The sequence below is a fragment of the Cuculus canorus genome, chromosome Z, assembly GCF_017976375.1.
Source record: "Cuculus canorus isolate bCucCan1 chromosome Z, bCucCan1.pri, whole genome shotgun sequence".
NCBI lineage: Eukaryota > Metazoa > Chordata > Aves > Cuculiformes > Cuculidae > Cuculus > Cuculus canorus.
The window spans coordinates 18,575,676-18,594,989 of NC_071441.1; the positions used below are offsets into that span (position 1 = coordinate 18,575,676).

Sequence of the window (19,314 nt, forward strand, 5' to 3'; positions counted from 1 at the left end):
TCCCCTGTGAGCACTAATTATATTATTACAAAAACAGACTAACACAAAACTAAAGCACAGAAACATACATTTAAGATCTGGCCAGATGCCAGTGTGCCTAAGGCACATTCTTCACACCAACTAAATTATGATACTGTGTTATTTATTTTGCTGGAGTGCTCAGGAGTACTAATCACCAACCCGCATCCTGCTGTGGTCCATGCCATAAAAACTGCACACAATGGTAGAAGGCCAGCACGCCACCCAGCCCCAAAGAGACCACTCCGCGTGTGTGAGATCAGAGGGATACAGATAGCCTAAGATGATGTATCCCGCAAGATGGGGTATCCAAGTACCCATGATACAGGTGTTGGCAAGTCAAAGAATCTTGACAGAGGGTTTTAAGGGAGAATAGCATGACTTCACTGATGCTTCTAGTGATATCGTCATTAAGCAGGAATACAGATTTTTAAGTTATTTCTCCGTCTGCAATCCTCTTACTCCATACCTACCAGGCAAATTCAGAACAAATATGTTGTGATCTATTATAAAGGAACAGGTCACCCAGACAAGCACCAATAGCTGCTTGGGAGCAAATTATAATATTGCAAGCAATACACCAGGCTCTTGCTTCAAGTTTAAATAATAGCACCTTCTATTTCCTGGGTTGCAAACAGCAAGTATTTGCTAACGATATCTTAGCAATTCACAAAACAAGGAGAAAGGGGAGAACACCCACTTTATTTTTGGCAGATCAGATGATGCTGAAGAACATGTTTGTGCCTGGGGGGGGTGAGGGGCATGGGGCCAGAGCCACATGGGGGGGATTTGTATGCAATGGGAATAAATCTGCGAAAATGTGTAAGTGGAGCTGCAGAAGGAAATCTGCAGCCGCCTGAGCCAGGCGGTTGAATGGCAGAGAGGATGGAGGCTATTTGAATACTGATGTGGCCCTCACTTTCTTCCATTTCCATTAATGACATGCTCATCAAGGGCAAACAATGGGACCGGCTGCCTGCGCCTGTCACACTGTGTGGGTGCTGGGAATGCCAGGCTGTCATCCTGGGGCTGCATTTAGAGACCTGCACGCTAATAAGAAGTGCTCTGTGCCGTCAATGCAGACAGGTGCTTCCGAGGCTGGGACATGCTCCATTCCCTTCCCCTGAAACCCTCCTCTCCCGGCCCCCTGACAGACACCATGAAATGCACAAATTAACAGCCCCATCATGTTGGGCTGCTGCTGCCTGCGGTGAAAGCAGAAAATCAAGTTGTCACCCAGGGTGCAGTGATAAAGCCACAGCCTCATTTCTCTGTTGGTGCCCTCTAATAGCAAATGCCAGACAGCTGGATGGATTGGGAGGTTTTAGATTAGGGTCCTGATGCACTTTGGCCACAGAATTAGCAGTTACTGTTTTCATGCAGATTATTTGTGTGCAAAGCAAACATCTGGAGAAGGCGAAGGCTCCAGGGTCAGATATTCAATGCTTCTTTCCTCTAATGAAGCAGAAATAACAGAAATTATACGGTGCCGTTGAAAAAAATATCCCCCATCAATGAAGAGGCAAAAACCCTCCTGGATTTGCCTTTAGAGACCTTTCCAGCAAATGCACAAGACTGTGTTTGCAAGCATTTGCCCATGGGCAAACTGAACAAGACTCTCAAACCATGATGAGCTCATAATTTTACAACAAAGGTGGCTGGAGAAAAGTCACAGCAATTCTTCCCAGGAAGGCAAAAGGGAGGGTGAATTCTCCAAAGGCATTTTATTTCCAAAGCACAGCATTCCTCTTTGGCAGCAGACTCTTCCCACAGCCACCAAAGACCTACCGCAATAAAAGGGTTTAGCCATTTCCACGCACGAATAGATCAGCCACAAGTGAGCATTTGACATCCAGAGCAGGGCCATAGCCACCCTGAAATTCACATTGCCTCCTCACAAAAGCAGGTACCTGAGTTTCTGAATGAAAAGCAAAGCCAAAATGGAACTAAAGAGAGTCATCGATGAGGAAGGTGGCAGTGATGGGGACTGACCACACAGACATTTGCCCCGCAGCAGGCGCCGCATCAGCAATAAGGAACGGAGGGGCCTGAGCCCTTCAGACTCCAAGGAGTTTAATGACATAATGGCCTGAGAACTTCAACATAAAACAGGAAGAGCAACTAACGAAACTTACAACATAAAACCCCCCTCCTGTCATTTTTATAGTAATAGTAAAACACTTTATTGAATTTATGAGCTACATAATGACTATGAAGAATGTAACTTGAATTAGAACCAACTCAGAAGTATAACATCAACTATAAACCCTTTTCTATTACCCCATCCCTTTATCATCATCCTATTCTGCTCTAAGCCAAGAGATAGCACGCTTTTCAAAATTTAGTCTGAGATCCATCTCGTAGCTTCCCAATAGATCACACAAACCTCAAGCATCTGTAATGGACACAGGGCCAAAAATATCAAGGCATAGCCCAGGAACAGATTTTATAGCTAGATTCAAGAAATCATCAAAAACCAGAAAAGTAAACATTTATATGAAGGTTGCACCTGGGAAGGTGCAGGGTTACATCCTGAGGATTTTGGTTGTGAAGCTGCATAGCAAGGCGCAGCAAGGTGTTATTAGATGGTTCAGAGTCTAAGATAGAATTCATCAGTGCAAACCTTTAGAACAAAAGCACAACCCCATGATGCACCCATGTGCAGGGAGCCAGGGAGTCTATTTAGGAGCAGGTGCATTAGCAGGACTGTGAAGCACTGTCCAGTGCCTTTTCAGTCCCAGTATTTTGACATGAGTTATAAAATCTGTGCAAAGCCAGAGAAAGCATTGAGGGGCTGTTTATATCCAGATCCATTTTTTTTTGTGGATGAGTTTGTAAATGAATGATTGCGGGGGAGGGAAATGTACATAACAGAGCTAAAGCAGCATGTTTTACTGTGTTTTCTGATTCCATTTTCCTCCTTTAGTCTCTCTGGTCCCCAAAGATTTTTCTGAAGGGGTGATAAAATAAAATGGGTGAAACAAAGCCATAAGCCAGTTAAGTCTGAAAGACATGTCATCTCATCTAAAAAGAAGAAACGGACCATTTCCATGCCTAGGGCTGACAGCAATGCCTGAGCTAGCAATAGCGCTATTCCATTTGATTTATAGAATAATGGGGTGACAAATGATGACAAAAATAAACTTTTACTGCACTGAACTGCTCCTTTATTTATGAAATTTGGCCAAGTAGTGAAATCTTTTATCTGCAAGTTGTAACATGGAGTGGAAACGAGCGATTATGGTGTGGTAATAGTAATCCAGTGATGGAGGCCGAGTCAGTTGGAAATGGATTGAGGTAAAATAACTACCGCACCATGATAAATGTGAACAGCGCTTTGCTGACAGATGATCTAACAGGTGTTCATAACAACTATATAAGAGGATTTATTTATGACTAGCCACAGCCGCAGCACTGTAAATCAACTCCAGCAGCTGCACACTGCTGAAACCAAGTCCCTGATGGAGAAACAGTGCAAGAACCCAAAAGAACACAATTCACTCCAGAATCTTAATCATCAAATAACATGCTTTTTAAGCAATTACACCGTAGTGCAGAAATCAGAATGACTTTCAATTATGTGAAGCTTAGCCACCAACTAACTTTGCCCAAACTCAGGTATTGACAGAGGCCCACAGACCCAGAGGGAGCAGAAAAGTTTATTTTGTGCACCATGTCAGAGGTGTGTCCCTTTCCTCCCCCTTTTTTTCTGATAGAAGATGACACTTTGATGTTGTTCCAGTATGATGCCAGGGCATGATAGTAAGGGCAAGAGGGACAGAAGAGGCTCCTCTCTCTGCCTCAGCAGGGTGTAGTCTCCCATAGCTGTGCTGAATCCAAGCATCTGGAAGGCTGCACTCCAAGCCCCATCCGTAAAATGACCTGACCACCAAAACAAACCCAAAATCCCATGAAAACACTGCAGCCTCACAGAGGAGGTTATGAGGCCTTCAAAACCCTACCATGAATCTGCAAACATTTGAAGACAGACAGCCGAGGGAGGAATCAATGGTACCAAGTGGAACAGATAACCTGCTTTTTTGTCAGAACTGGGAAAAAAAGTCAAAAAAAAAAGACTAAACTGGTAATGCTTTCATCCCTTTTACCTCCCTTACAACTGATGTCTTAAGAGTCATATGGAACGCCATTTACTTTCCAAACAGGACTCAGCAAGCATCGGTATGCTGTGCATTGCTGGCACACTGCAAGGTGCAACTAAATACCAAAATATCCTCACATTAAATGAGGACAAAGCAAAATGAAAATGATATAAAGAATACTGTGGGATCAAATAATTGATCGCCAAAGAGAGGGAAGCGTCCCTGCAGTGCGGTATGTTACATACAAGCCACCAAGCACCATATGGGAGAAGACAGCAGGGGTTCAGAGCACCAGGGCAGAGGCAGCTGCCCCCTGTGAGGCTGCAGCCTCAGTGTTCACTCACACAGGTCTGCTCAAGGTCGCGGGAGCAGAGGTCTGGCACCCAGGAAAGCCCCCCTTGGGATGGCTGCAGGGATTTAATTAGTAACCTCCATTAAAGCCAGCATTCCACACCACTCCTGAGGGGCTTGCTGCCTCTCTGCCACCCTTCCTGCCCTGCTTCACCCAGGTAGGCTGCTGGGAGCCCTCTGGCATCCCAAACGGGACAGGTGTGCCTGGGGGCTGCAGGGTGGGCAGAGGACACTCCACCTGCCCTGTGGAGCCACATTGACCAGCTTCAGCTCCAGAGGCACCTGCAGGGGCTTCGCCATGCCAGCTCCCCTGGCTGCCTTGGCCTCGAAGCACTGTGAACACCAATGGCCTATGGCTGCTGCCAGTGCTTAGGAGGGGACAAGAGGTAGCTGTTTTGGACAGATGTGATGTATTGCAGAAGAGCTCACACTGCCTCTCCCAAGGCTCCTGTCCTCCCAGTGCCTCCCTTGCCTACTCTGTTCCAGCTCCTGGACTTGGGGTGCTGTGTAAGATCAAGCTGGTGTCCCAGGGTCCAAGATCAGGTGAAAGCTGTGCAGGGCAGCTGGAAGTACCAGGACACTCCCCCCTGTCTCCCTTAACCACCTGCCAATTGCCATGGCTAGTGGCTGAACGGCTGCCAGTCGTGGCTGGTAGAAGAGGAAGCCTTTCACCACCTTCTCACCACCCACCAGAGTCCACTAGCACTTTTACATGACGAGTAGGACCCTTGTGCATCAAGAGGTCTTGCTCTTTCTTGGAAGAAGCAGGCTGAGTTGTTAGCTGCTTTTTGCAAGGCTTAGTCTAAATCCTTCCCATCAAGGATAAAAAAAGGTCTGGGCTGAGCCAGAGGTGGGGGCATGGAGATGTGGGCTCACAACATACATGCTGCATTAGATGGTGCTATGGGCAGAGCTGCTGCTCTCTTTCCTCTCCTCTGAAAGCTAATATTGGGAAGCTGGTCAAAGGAGGAGGCAGGTCACCAGGAGATGGGGGGAGAGCAGACTGGGGCCTGCAGAGGACTGAAAAAGTAGTGGTGGAAGCCAGCAAAATTAATTTTTGCCCTCTCTTTTACAGATGCACAGTGGGAAAAAGGAGTTTAGAATAATGCTATTTGTAAAGATATGCCTGTATGCACCAGAATGTACAGAGACATTTAAGTGGATTGGGATTTGGGGCAGTATGGTCATAGCACGGACTCAGAGCTACCAGCCACTGAAAAGTAGTTCAACTTGTACCTTCTGAGGCAAAACCAGTTAACTGTAGGACTGGAAAAGCAGTGGTGTTCACCATCTCTTTCTCTTCCAAACAGGTTCACTGAACGGTGCTACATAAAGCACAAGTATACCAGGTAAGAGGAAAATAAGCTGAACAGAAGCATTGCTTTTATCAGCGTTGTGCACAAAGACTCCCATCAGCAATGAAAACACATGATGCAAACACAGCAAAGCCTGCTGTCTGCACCACAAAACATTTAATATAACATACAAGTGTTATAAAAACACACACTGTATGATAAAATGAACAAGAATATGGGGAAGGGGAGGAAGAAAAACTGACAGAAAATGAAGGGGACAGGATCCAATCCTCATATGTTTGTTTCTGGCACACACTGAAAGTTAGATGGGGATTTGTACATTGCTTACAGAAATCTTCTTAGAGCATTTAAATGCTAAGTTAAAATTAACCCAAGCATATAAGATACTGTGTGCAAAACTAGACAGTTCAGTAATTGAATATTTTTTAAAAAGAATTAATACTGATTATGGTAATGGACCATTGCAAAACTAAGTGTCTGAAAGGATTCCATCCTATCACCAAATATCAGTCATTAGCCTACACCTCAGACTAAGAGATTTAGAGCTCCTATGGCTTCTTGTATCCTACCCAATCCATATCTGTACATTCCTTTGGTAATGTAAATTTCCAATTTCATTCCAAATTTAGTAAAAATCGTATTTATCTTGTGACAGCAGATGACCAGAGCTTAAGTACATGTTGTGTTTAAAGACACAGGAAAAATTTAATTCCTCCCTCCGGTTTAAACATTGTGTTTTAAAAATGTTACAGACCGCCACCTTGTTCCTGAGTTAGTAGAAAAGATCATCAGGAAAGATCAATTTATCTTTTCTATGCCACTCATTATTTGATGTATTCTATCATGTCCCTGCTTTAAAAACACTTTCATTTCTTCCACTACCCTTTCACATGGTATTCTATTTATATCTTCCATTATTTTGTTCCTAGCTCTAGACTCATTTCTATTTCTGCTCTTTTTCTTTAGTTACTAGAATTAAAGCAGGATAAGCAGGAAAAAAAATCCAATGCTTTTATACAACAGCATGTGAAAGGTAACTAAGAGAAAAAAATTATGTTGACTGTCATTCATCAAGCCTACATTTATATTCTGCCATCCACAATAACATAACTTTTCCCCATAGCCTACTCTTTCCAAATGTTTGAACTATTTTGGAATAATTGAATTTGAAAATTCAGTTACTTAAAGAAAAAACCCAACCCCCTTCCTTTTCACAAGGGGGAATATGTGTGTGTGTAAACAATCGGGAACCAAAGAAGAGATAAAATGTCAACCTCTCACTATGTAGAAACTTTTGGATCTGTTTGTCCTTGCTCTTGTTGGATGGATTCTTTGTAACTACCAGCATCAGTTTTACAGCTTGGACTAGATCACAGTAGCCCTGGGTGTCCTTGAATTTTACTTATGTTGGACATGACCGAATTAAAGTTAATAAAATTATACACAAATTTCCTGGGTTTGATAATATACGTCAGGTTTTTTTCCTACTTTCCTTCACATTTTGGCTTTTGAACCCTTCATAATTTAAGTAATTATCCATCACCTCCCACTCCCTGAAATAGACCTTGATATGATTTTTAACCATCTTAGCAAAACCCGCCTCACCGGTCCTGCAATACTATGCTTTGGCCTTACTCCTAAGTCACACACGCAGGCATGTTCCAAGGCTGCCCAACTCTGGATTCCCAATGAAGCTGGGTGGTTCTCAGGCCATAGCTCCTGACTGAAAAGTCTACCCACAGAGACTGGAGCTGGTGCTACCTGGTAGCAGCAAATCACTCTGAAATGAGTGCTAGATTGCAATTTAGACTAGTTATCTACTTCATACCCTAATTACCTTTAATATGCCTCCATAAATGATGGAAACTATGGAAGAAAGTGAATAAAAATGATATATGGCAAACCCAAGAAACAATTGTTAACTGGCTGAATTATGACTGAGTGCAACTTCCAGTATTATTGTAAGACATGTGCATGTGAGCATGTTCAGGTTCCTGAATGCTGAGCTTCAGTGCAGGCAGAGATATGTGACTATTTAAATATCTGTCTTTAAAGAAAATTTCTCTCCAAATTACTATTTGGGGAAGGCAGCATAAATTTTCAAACCACACCATTACCCCAGATACCTGTATCAAAAGTTATTGAACTACTGGACCAAATCACAAATTGTTGAAAAATGCAAATTAATACCAGAAACTCCACAAATATCCTTACTATACACATTTCTGGGCTTCGTTAAAGGGAAGCAGATATTAACTCAGCAACATGTGTGACTTACAAAGCATTAATGTGCTTTCCTTTGACTTATACTGTGGTACAAGAAACAATTCTAGTTTGTTTTCTCCTTTACAAACACAGATGAAGGTTTTGCAGTTCAGTTGTTTCTCGGGAAGCATGGTTCTGCACCTTTCCCTCACCACCTTCTCACTGAGTCTTACTATCAAATATCATCTAGACCAATCTGCATTTTCTTTGAGATAATGGTATTTTCTACACTGAATAATTTTTCATCTGTTTGAATAATTTTTGCATCACATTTGAAAACTGTAATTCAAGAAAAAGCTTATTGCAGGATTAGAACTTCAGAAAATAATGCAAACATTGATAAAGAGCAGGTACCTTTCTGTCGAGGGCATCTGATTCTTTGTCTGAGAAGTGCCAGTATATTTTGGGTGCTAGCAAAACCCAGAACTACACTTCCCACACAAATGCAACTTAAATACCTCAAAAAGAACCCCACTTTAGAATTTGCCAATAAACTCTATGCATTTAGTTCTACCAAATTTATTAGAAAATTCTAGAAGAATTTTCCAGTGTGCAGTAATGCAGCATTTCTGATGAAGCAGTACGCCCTACCATCCAGAATGCTAAATCAAAACAGCACCTCTTAGCATTAAAAGACCATGTAACGTTCCTGATGACAGAGCAAAGGTTACAGTTATCCAAATATCTCTGTCATGAAAACATATGTGGCAGAGCCGTGAGTTACTAGGAAGTTACTAGTATTGGAAGTGAGAGGAACTGATTTGAAATGACAAAATTCAGCATCTTCAGTCCTACCATGTAACCAGAATGCGAAGGGAAGGTGAAAATGAGGGACACCCAGGCCAGAGGCAGAGAACAAGGCACAACAAAGGTTGCATGGCTGTTTGTCTTCTTAGGCCTAGTTAGGTAGATATGGCTATGAATTTCTCTTTGTCTCAAGCCCTGGTTTATGCACAGGTGGGAGATGTTTTAATCTCAGTTTAATCTCAAAAGAAATCTGAAGCAAAGATCTGAATAATTTGTTAAGTTAAAAGACAGAGTTTGCCACAATAGTCTAATAATCAGTATTTAATATAATTTCTAATAATTCAATCAGTATTTTATAAATGGGCCAATTTGAAAAGAGGCAGTTATTGGCTTTATTAACAAAAATGCAACTGCATATCAGAAAATTACAACAGGAGCACAAACACTCACTACTTTCACAAGGACAGTTTGCTGATGCCTATGTAGTGTCCAACCTTGTTAGTCTTTAATTACCCAGTTACATAAAACACTGGCAATCACCTTATCGCTTAGTTCCTTATGAAAACAAGTAAGAGAGAGCCCCTGCTTATAGCACTACTTTATTGGAAACTTAACAGAAATATTTGAGAAAATGGCAGTAAGTGGGAACAATCTTCTTAATACACGAGTTCAGGTCTACAAGCATTTCCAGGAAGCAAACATTATTCTGTTGTACCTACTGTATTTTTATACTTACGCAAAAAAGCCTCCCAAACCATGCAGCAGCTGCATATGTTGCTGGAACCTACCTGCCATTTTAACTCAGTTTTCAAGCAGTGATTTCCCTTGAACTTTATTATCTAGAATTTGTCCACCACAGTGGGGAATATCGATGGGGAAGAAAGGTAAGGGGGAAGGGAGCAGAGAGGGAAGGACTAGGATAGAACAAATGGGAATTACATTTAAGAGCGCTGATAACTGACAGTAAAATATATATTCTTTGGTTAGCAAGCAGAAAAAAAGGAAGAGACTTGCCTATATGACAGATACACACTAGCATTCTAAAGCAGAAGACAAGAATGTCAAGAGTGTATTCTTCCCCCACTGCCAGATGGAAAGGCTATTATTATAAATGAAAGGCAGCAGTAGTGGATGCCAGGCACTTTTGTTGTGTGCCAGATTCTGAAGTCCAGATGTAAGCAGGTTACCCCTGGGACAGGACAGGCTTCAGCTCCCGCAGCAGAACAGAACCAATCACGGTTTTCTCTGTGTTTATGATGAGCTGTGCTGTAGAGCTGTCCTTCAGCTCCACTGTGACTAGCACGAGTGACCCACTGTGCACAGTCTTAGCTGCAAACCTAGAGAAGGAAGGAAAAATAAAAAAAAAATAAATAAAAATCAGTGAGGATCTTAAGGTCAAAGACTGCTAATATTTCTCTCTGCAAAAGTTAAATGAGCTCAAATATAATAAAATGTCTCCAATTTCAGTAATGCATTTCAGGGGATAAACCATAAAAACGCCCATAAATTCTTTAGGAAGAATTAGTTCAGCATCGTGTAAATACTTTTGCATTTAAGAAGGACAAAAAAAGCAATGTGCAAAACAGTGTAATTAATAGTAAAAAAAATAAACGCTATATAAATAAAATTTTAATGTAAATTCTGTTTCTTCAGTTCATCTGCAATACTCATGCACACTGGCAACTTTAATTCATCTATATGGAATTTTCCATTATGGATAAGTATAATTATGCCAGACATAGTATAACACTACCAAAAAGCCAAATTGCTGTACTTCCAGGAAAGTGCATCCTCCCACCATCTTGAGAATTCAAACTACAAATACTTGAAGCCATAAACATCCAACACAAACATCTGCAATGACAGTAACAGCAAGACACCAAATCATTCCATCTGTGAATTTATCTCCAGAATGTGAGAATATTTAAACATAAAAATGTGGACAATACTTCTAAATATTTTAGAATTATTAAAAATCCTATAAAGCAAATAAAAAACCCGTAACCTATCACATAAGCAAAACTTAGGACTACTGCAGCATTACTAAATTCCAAGACATAAAGAATCCACTAATTACATGGAATTAAAAGCAAAACTAGCCTTTTAAGCACGACAATTGACTGAAAAGCCATTTTAGGCACAATGAACTTCTGTCAATCCTGTTAATTCATTCTGCATGCACAGCCAGACCCAAGAGACGGGGAGGGAGAGGATGGCAACAGCCTCGTCTTCCATCTTCCACAAGCAGCACCCCATGCTTTTTTTGCCTTCCCCCCTCCCTTGGTTACTTGACAACAACAAAGTTGCTGCACATGGGCTTTTGAAAACACTAACAAGTGTAGAGCAGGTCTGTGACCCAGTCTGACCCCACTTTGCAGGGCCAATCTCCTCTCCTCTTTCTGAATGACACGTGTCTGAATCAGAGCCATCTGCCTCAATTTGCGCAACATCTTCAGCCACAATAGGACCCAGTTAGCCCTGACAACAGCTCACAATACAGAAAAATCAAACTGCTGGGCTGACAGCACCACTGTGGGCTATTCAAGAGCAAACCAACTGGTCAGTGTCTCATGTCTGACAATTAGCACGGGCCTTGCAAAGCGTCTACTCAAGCCCTTGGGGACCTGTTTAATTACCATCAACATAAAGGAGGGAGTTTATCAGGAGGTACTAAAAAAACTTCACTCCAGACTTAATTAAAATATTAACCACTTAAGCAGGAAGCAGGTTCTCTTTAAACGAGAAGTAATTTCTGTCTTTTTTCTTTTTAAACTAAGCATATCAAAATCTCATAACACATTATACTAATTAAGGAAACATGGGGCACTTCTCTAATGTCACTCATCACAGGTCAATCTATTTCTTTTGTCTGGACTATAGATACATGCAAAGACCTCTCCCTTTAATAAGTGGTTCTAAAGTAACGTTATTACTGTAAAAATTATTTACTCAGCTAGTTATATCAATTATTTAATCTATTTACACTAGCACCTAGAAAATCACTATTTCTCCTGTTGATTTTGACAGGGGGATAATTATAGAAACAACAGTCTTATTAGTCACTTTTATTTACTTAACAGTTGTGTCTTGGGACAATACAGAAGCAGATTACATCTGAGTATGCACGTAAATAGGTTGGTAGCTGGCACTCCTGCTGTGTTTCATAGCTCCGAGGCTTGATTTTACCATCTTTTAATAAAACCTAAAAGTGATACAAAGCCAGTGTTCTGTGAAAGCCAAGAGAATCAGAGGCCCAAAGCATCAGAGATGAGTTTTGCACTCATATTTTTACCTGTGGATTTGCAAAATTACATAGAGGATCAAAAGGTTTTTCACACCTCTGAACAAAACATGTAAAGTCAATAAAATGTGAGTTTGTATGTGGTCTGCAAATATGCAAAGGGTCTGATACTTGGATAATTTTACATTAAGTGTTAGTTTGCATAACTAGCACTGGCTAATCGGTTTGTGTCAACAGTAACCAATCTGGAATCACTTAGTGAAAAAAGAACTGGCAAGGAACAGGATGGCTTGTTTCACCACTAAAAAAGGGAGTACAGCCACACAATGCATATACTACTGCTTTTGAACTCCAGAAATCAAAATCTGTTCCTTAAAATAGGGAAGATAATTTCATTTCTAAAGACAACTATAACATAAACATGCTTATATGATCTGTGAAACGGAATACAGTTACAGAAGGATGACGCAGTTGACCTTTGGTTAGAAGACACTAGCAGTAAAACTGATTTGCTAATTATTTAATGTTTTAAATATATCTCCTTGAAGGATTTAGTTAATAGCTGTATTTTTTGACTAAGTACATGTTATTGCACTTACATGCTTACTCATCCTAAGCCCACATGGGTTTTCCAAAACGTGTGTTGTTCTCAACTAAATGCTTAGATCAGAAAGCCATTAAAAAAAACCTTTCAGCAACAAAACCTAATCACTTTATGTAGTAGGTATCTATGCTTTGTCAGAAAATCTTATTTTCCCCACAAGGTCAGTAATTTTTTTTTTTTTTTGTTCTTCTGAAAGTTGATAGTGCCTTAGTGGTTAGAATTTGAATGCAAAAAAAACCTGAAAAAAAGATAGTGAAACCAATCAGAACTTAGAGACTGAAAGAGGCCTTGGGAACCAAACTGCAATACATTGACATCTAGCTCGTAAATTGGTTGATTGTAGGTTCAAAAGAAAGTATTAGTCCTATGGAGAACTCTAAATGTAAGATATTATATTATGAGCATGGTTCTGTTGCAAAAAAAGGATGCATCAGTGAATTAAAAAAAAAAGAAAGTAAATGATAATACCATTTAGAAAAGAGGACCGATATCCACGAATAGTTTCAAGATGGCTGTTTCTGCTATATTGCAGTTATTTTCTAGTTTTCTTTCTGTGATAATATTCATTCCAACCCTGATTTCACATAGTTAGAAACATTTAGGAAGATCTGCAGCTGGAGATTCACCATTTAAAAAAAATCAAACCACATTAGAAACATAATAATGTGAGATATATATGTATATTCTAAGTTATTCCATTTTTTTTTTTTACTTCAAAAAGAATGTTAAATATTCTGAGGCTATGTGACATGCAGAAAAAGAGACTGAGTGCATGGATAACTTTTACAAAAATACAGTACCTGTCATTAGGCAAGGAAATAAACATTAGGAAGTGAATTCTAAATCAACAAAGTACTGTTTATTTTTAGAAAGTCATCCAGTCTTTCAAGAGTTAAAGATCAAGCGCATATTCTCGGTCACTTTCCATGAAAATAAGGTTTGTTAATGATTATCACAGAGATATATTTGATTTATAGCTGATATGAAGGGAAAATGTCACAGAGTATCAGATACCACAACATGACAGCCATTTGCCAAACACTGGCTTTGTAATGATGACTAGTCTAACTACATGTTAGCAGTTATTCTCCCTTTCTTTGTATAGAGAAAATAGGTACAATACACAGGATAGGCATTTTTATAGCGAAAGGTCATGAAAATTCCATGTGACTGAATAAACAGCAACAGTGTAACTCACTCAAAATCTGTTCTTTAAAATTCAACATTTGAGAAAGTAAATTTACACCTTAACACTTACTGTCAGGACATTTGTTTACAGCAGAGCAGGTTTTGTTACGCATAATTCAACAGCACTAAAACATACTCTCTTTTCTGTCGGGCGCTCTTCTCCCTCTTTGATTTTTCTATTCAAGCTATTTTTTTTCTTTCTATTTCTATTCTAATGCTTACCAGAAACAGTGACAATGGCCAATGGAGGCTAAAACTTTTTTTTTCTCCGCCCTTTCTTTAAATCTTGTACATGAATCCTTCAATTACTGCCTGCTGAAGCAGACAGAATCCTATTAGTAAGAAAGACGATCAGAAGATGCAATGCCCTGCCCTAGCTGTAGAAAAATAATTAGTCCAAAGTTGACAAATGTGTAATCAAGTTATGCAGTGAATATATTCAGAGAGGAAAAAAATACTGCTGTGAATTAGTCTTCAATTTGTAAATATAAGAACGAACAACTATGAAGTACTTTCCAGTGTATCAACAGAACAACACGAATATTTACAGTGTCAGTGCTCTAAATCTTCACCTTACTCTGACAAATTCTATCCATGTACAGGTTTGACTTTATAACTAACGTTACATCTAAACATTGGCTAAATTACTAATTACTTGTATTTATTCTCTGAGTCAGCCTCAGAACATGAAAAAGGTCTTCAGAATAGCATTATTATGTATTATTTCCAACCTGGGGACAGAGTAGGCTTAATACTAAAACATAAGCAGAAATACACTCACGCACACAGAAGATATTTTTCTGAACCTCATGATTTTAACCACTGAGGAAAAGCCTTGTTTAATGTTGGTTATTAAATATTTGATATTTACCTGGTTATTAAAAATTTGATATTTACCTTTATAAAGTTATATTATTATAATCTGATGGGGCTTTTTCCAGTACGCTTTGTGCTATTTTAACACTACCTTAGAATAAAGTGTTCAAAATACCTAATTCACTACTATAATGTAATTACTTCCAATATTAACTATTTTGGGGTTTAATAATATAAGAAAATTGTAAAATAAATTGCAATCAAATCTATACTATAATTTTATCATTTTTAGTTCGATTGCCAAAATAGATTTTAAGTTTGTCCTCAGTTGCCAGTGAGTTGTTGCAGTATACTTCTAAGATAAATGCATGAATACAAGTGAATCCTCTGAATTTACTGTCTAATACATAGCACACGATCAAAATTTCCCTGAATGAACATGTTATTGTCCTTCAAATTTACCTTTAGTTTAAAAATGTCATAATATTTATATGTAGTTATTTATACGTCCTCCCCAAAACTACAATAAGCTAAAAGCTTGAATTAAAATATTTAGTCCTCAGACTCTGGAAATTATAATACCTGATCCATTTTGTTTTCTCATCTTGTTTATTCTTATTTTTCTTAAAGAATCAGGCATTTAATATGATATGTATTTGCAAATTATATACAGACTATTTTTAAAACAGGCTATGGAAAAAAATTATTTAACTCCAAGAAAGTAAGTTACCCTACAGAAATAAATGAAAACATTAAACTTGCTCAGAGATCTTTCAAATCAATATTTTTTTAGGTGTTAAATGTTTTCTGTTTAAGCAACTGGCTCAAAAGGTTCCTGTTTGTTTTTCAAAGAAAATGCTGCACATATTTTTCACTATACAGCATTCAGATACAAAAGCAGTGCTGTCCTCTAGTGGACAGCAAATAAGCTAGGCTAGAACAATCTATTTTGATTAACCTCATATCTAAAATGACTCACTCATATACTTTTAATGTTAAGATCAAATTTAGTTTTTCCAAGTTATTTTAAAATTTTGCAATCCACACATCAGCTCCTGAAATCAAAAAATATATTTAAAACTTTAAGAGCCTTAAAATGATGCTGTAGAAAGGCATTCTCTTAGTCAAGAATCCTGTACCAGCTGATCAAAATCATCGTATGTTGCTAATACATGAAAATTGTATCAATACATATAGGGCCATTTTGTTAGCACAGAGAAAATGGCAAGGTTTTGGAAGGATTTGATTAAGAAATTATAGACTAGCTAGCAGAAACTATTGAATTTGCACTTTCCTATCTAAAAATTTCATTTTCTCTAGGAGTAAAAATATTTACCTAAGAACAGTGACTAACCATGAAGACCATTAGTCCTGGCTAAGGAAAAAAAAAAAAAAGAAAAAAAAAAAAACAACCTAGAATTATTTCTTCCATAAATCATGAAAATATTAAGAGTTTACAACTTCTGGCTACAATGAAGGCTGAAATACTGTGGACATGGATTTACTATTCCATTTAGAATTCTGTCTCCTGCAGGTAAAGGCTCCCAGAGAAACCGTTTTGCCTAGGGTATTTAGCTCTCCTATTATTTCCTACTTGAAAAATTAGAAGAAAAGTCAAGCCCGCACGTCTATTACAAATTTATTTACTAAGCCACCCCTTGTAGCTCTACAGAAGAGTGAAAAAAGATGACTAAGCCCCACAGCTAAGGAAACACAAAAGCAGAACAGTCCACGCGACTGCATCAAAGGAGCTCCTAACAGAAGTAGACCACCTCATTTGAGCTCTCCAACACGAGAATTGCTTAGTAAAAACTCTTAGGAAAGATGAGTACAGAGTAAAAAAGCCCTTTAAGAAGTCTTCTTGCATTTATAAGACGTGTTTGTCAGCTACTGAGAACACACGTTTGGATTCAAATGGAATTACTATAAACAATTTATACTTCTCAGAAATTTCTACACTGTGTTTATCCTCAATAGATGGGCAGTAGACCTTCATTCCTGACATGATGGAAGCAGATGCAGTTGTTAGTAACGGTAAGCTGATGCGATCTTATCACCAACTTTCTGCCTGAGAATTCTTCCAAACGTAGTACAGATTGGAAGACGGCACACACAGAGCAATTTTTCCATTAAACGTGGTTTTTTTCTGTTGTTCAATACAAAGCTACCTAGATATACGCACAACTGCGTACCTTTTCTCCCCACATTAAATGTTGCTGAATTAAAAAGATGTGGGGAGGATAACTGATTACTAAGCACGCCATTCTCTGATAATCAAAATTGTCTGTAAACAAAACCTTCTTTCCTCTGAGAATCAGTCTGCCAATATACTATAAATGGAACATGACAGCTTGCAAAATCATAAAAAGGGGTGAATACAACCAGATTGTCAGGCTGAAGTGTGGGGTGAGCAATAAAGGCTGGCAAAAAACAAGTGTTGATCCTTGGATTTCTGTTTTCTGTACATTTCTATATTGTGCCTAGTTGCCTACATGTTCTTCAGATGCAGTGTGCTTACTGTCACACCATGTAATTTACACAGTATGTTTTTTATTTTGGTAAAGGATAATAATGCAAGCCTCCAAAAGGCAAGTGGAAAGTATTCCACATCTTGTTCAACAAAATCACACAGGTTATAGGTACCCTAAAAAAAGATGTACTACACACAGTAACCTCTGAACAAACTGGCTTATCTATATGGTGTAGTCAAGTCAAATATAGGTTCCAGAAGCAGCATAGTCACTACATGCAACGCTAATTAGATCCACTCCAGCAATGAGCAGAAGCACTATTTTGTGCTTCTTGTTTTAAAGCTAGCAAGTTTGCTGCTAATTCAAGTGTCTACTATGACAACATGCTAACGGATGAGAATCCTCCCTCTGCAAGTTCTGGTGATCTCTAGAAAGAAGAGATGGCTATTAGAATGACCATTTTCATGGTTGTAAGGAGAAGGATATTAAATTCATTGTTTCAAAACGTGAAATGGCTGCTCTGAACCAGATTAAGGCTTCTGTGTTGAAAGACACTGAGATTTTATTTTCTCCAAAACCTCATACTGTCCCATATTGGGTTGTTGAAATTACAACGTTGAGCATCTCAAATCAGATGACTGAAATGAATGCTCACATGTCTCAAAGAGCTGGTTAATGGTTAAGGCCATCCTGATGAACTGCAGAATAAACATACGTAGATGACACTATGCTCACTTTCTAACCCAACTACTTCCTGTTACTAATTGTGGATTCCTTCCAAAATGAAAAAGCAGGAACAGTCCAGTTCAATGGACTATCAAATGAGTTGAGGTTGACTGAAATTCATTCATCATATCCACTCTGATGGGTTCAGACTTTTACCTCACTGACTGATGGGCAATGTGCAAGTAAAGTCTTCAAGAATGAAAAACATGGAAAAGGTGCTCTACCTCGCATCATTTTGTAGAGCCACAGGCACTGAGGAAAATAATATAAGAGTACAATGCATTCTGCTTAAGAAATACTTCACGAAGTGGAAGGCAGAGAGGCAGGCAGTTCAAGATGGCCTGATTCTCCATCCCATTACGCATTATATTCTGACATCAATGTAATCACGCAAGCATAAAACAAAGTGAAAGAGTGAAAAAGCAAATCCAGTTTGTGATCCTAGCTCTGGATGGACTTTTCTGCAGCATGCAACTTCCAACACATTAAAAGCTTTTGCACCATATTTTGTAGGTGATGGAAAGAAAGGCTTTCTATGCGTATTTCCATTATTTTCTTTCTAAGCCAATTTACCCTGAAATGCCTCTCCTTCATGCGAGGGACTTATGTACTAGTAGACAATATTTTGACACTTTCAAGAGGATCATAAGAGCATTCAAATCTTTCTAACACTGAAGTAAAATCTGCAACTAGTCTTTTCATTCTATCACCATCTATTGTCTTCTGCTATATTCAAAGTGAAGAAAATGATTACCCATCCTAATAGGAGGTTGTGGTGCTGACAATGAATAAAGGAGGAAAAGACCCCAGGAACTTTTAGAATATTCACCAGAGAGGAATAAGCAACACATCTTGAAAGTAATTTGAGCATGAAGGGCATTTATGGATAAATAAGGCTTGCGTTGGTTAAAAGGAAAATTACTCAAAATCTTGAGTTGAATAGAGTCTTCATATCATCACATTTTTAAATGGAAGAGAAACCTAAAATTTATTTTCTATATATAAAGCAATGAATGTTATTGCCCAAGTAGAGACAGGGAACTAAAGTGATAGTCCACAGAAGAATCAAGGTCCTCAATTATGTATCCTCTAAACTTGAAGCTGGAAAAAATTCCTGGTAGACTTTCTCCACTGACAACAAACAGCAGACATACCTCTGCTGAAAAGTACTTCGTCCCTAAATGTAATTATTCAGACTGATTTAATTCCCTGTAGGAAAAAGTACCCTTCTTTCAGTATCTTTGTCTTTAGATTCAAATGGTGCCCACAGATGCAGTCTGAAGCACAAGACAGAAGCTTGGTGCCTTAACTGATTAATTTGGAAATCAGTTTGTCAACATCAACCTGCTCCTCAATCCACTTCCAACCCTTCATTTCTTAAAATATTTTTAACAAAGGAGAGTTCTTGTAACATTGAAATTTTGCAACAACTACCCTAATCCTTTTTCTGAAATAATTATTTATGAAAAAT

General features: G+C 38.8%; 1 protein-coding gene across 3 annotated transcripts in view; it reads right to left on the minus strand.

Moving 5' to 3' along the window:
• Nucleotides 1-1,307: 1,307 nt before the first annotated feature.
• Nucleotides 1,308-19,314, minus strand: part of AP3B1 (adaptor related protein complex 3 subunit beta 1) — a 164,863-nt gene continuing 146,856 nt past the window's right edge. Inside the window, exon 27 of one of the 3 annotated variants that reach the window (XM_054053905.1) lies at nt 1,308-10,134. In XM_054053905.1, the coding sequence (XP_053909880.1) occupies nt 9,981-10,134 (154 nt within the window). In that variant the 3' untranslated portion in view covers nt 1,308-9,980. The remainder of the gene's footprint in view (nt 10,135-19,314) is intronic. The other 2 variants (XM_054053906.1, XR_008447714.1) reach the window with 2 other exon arrangements.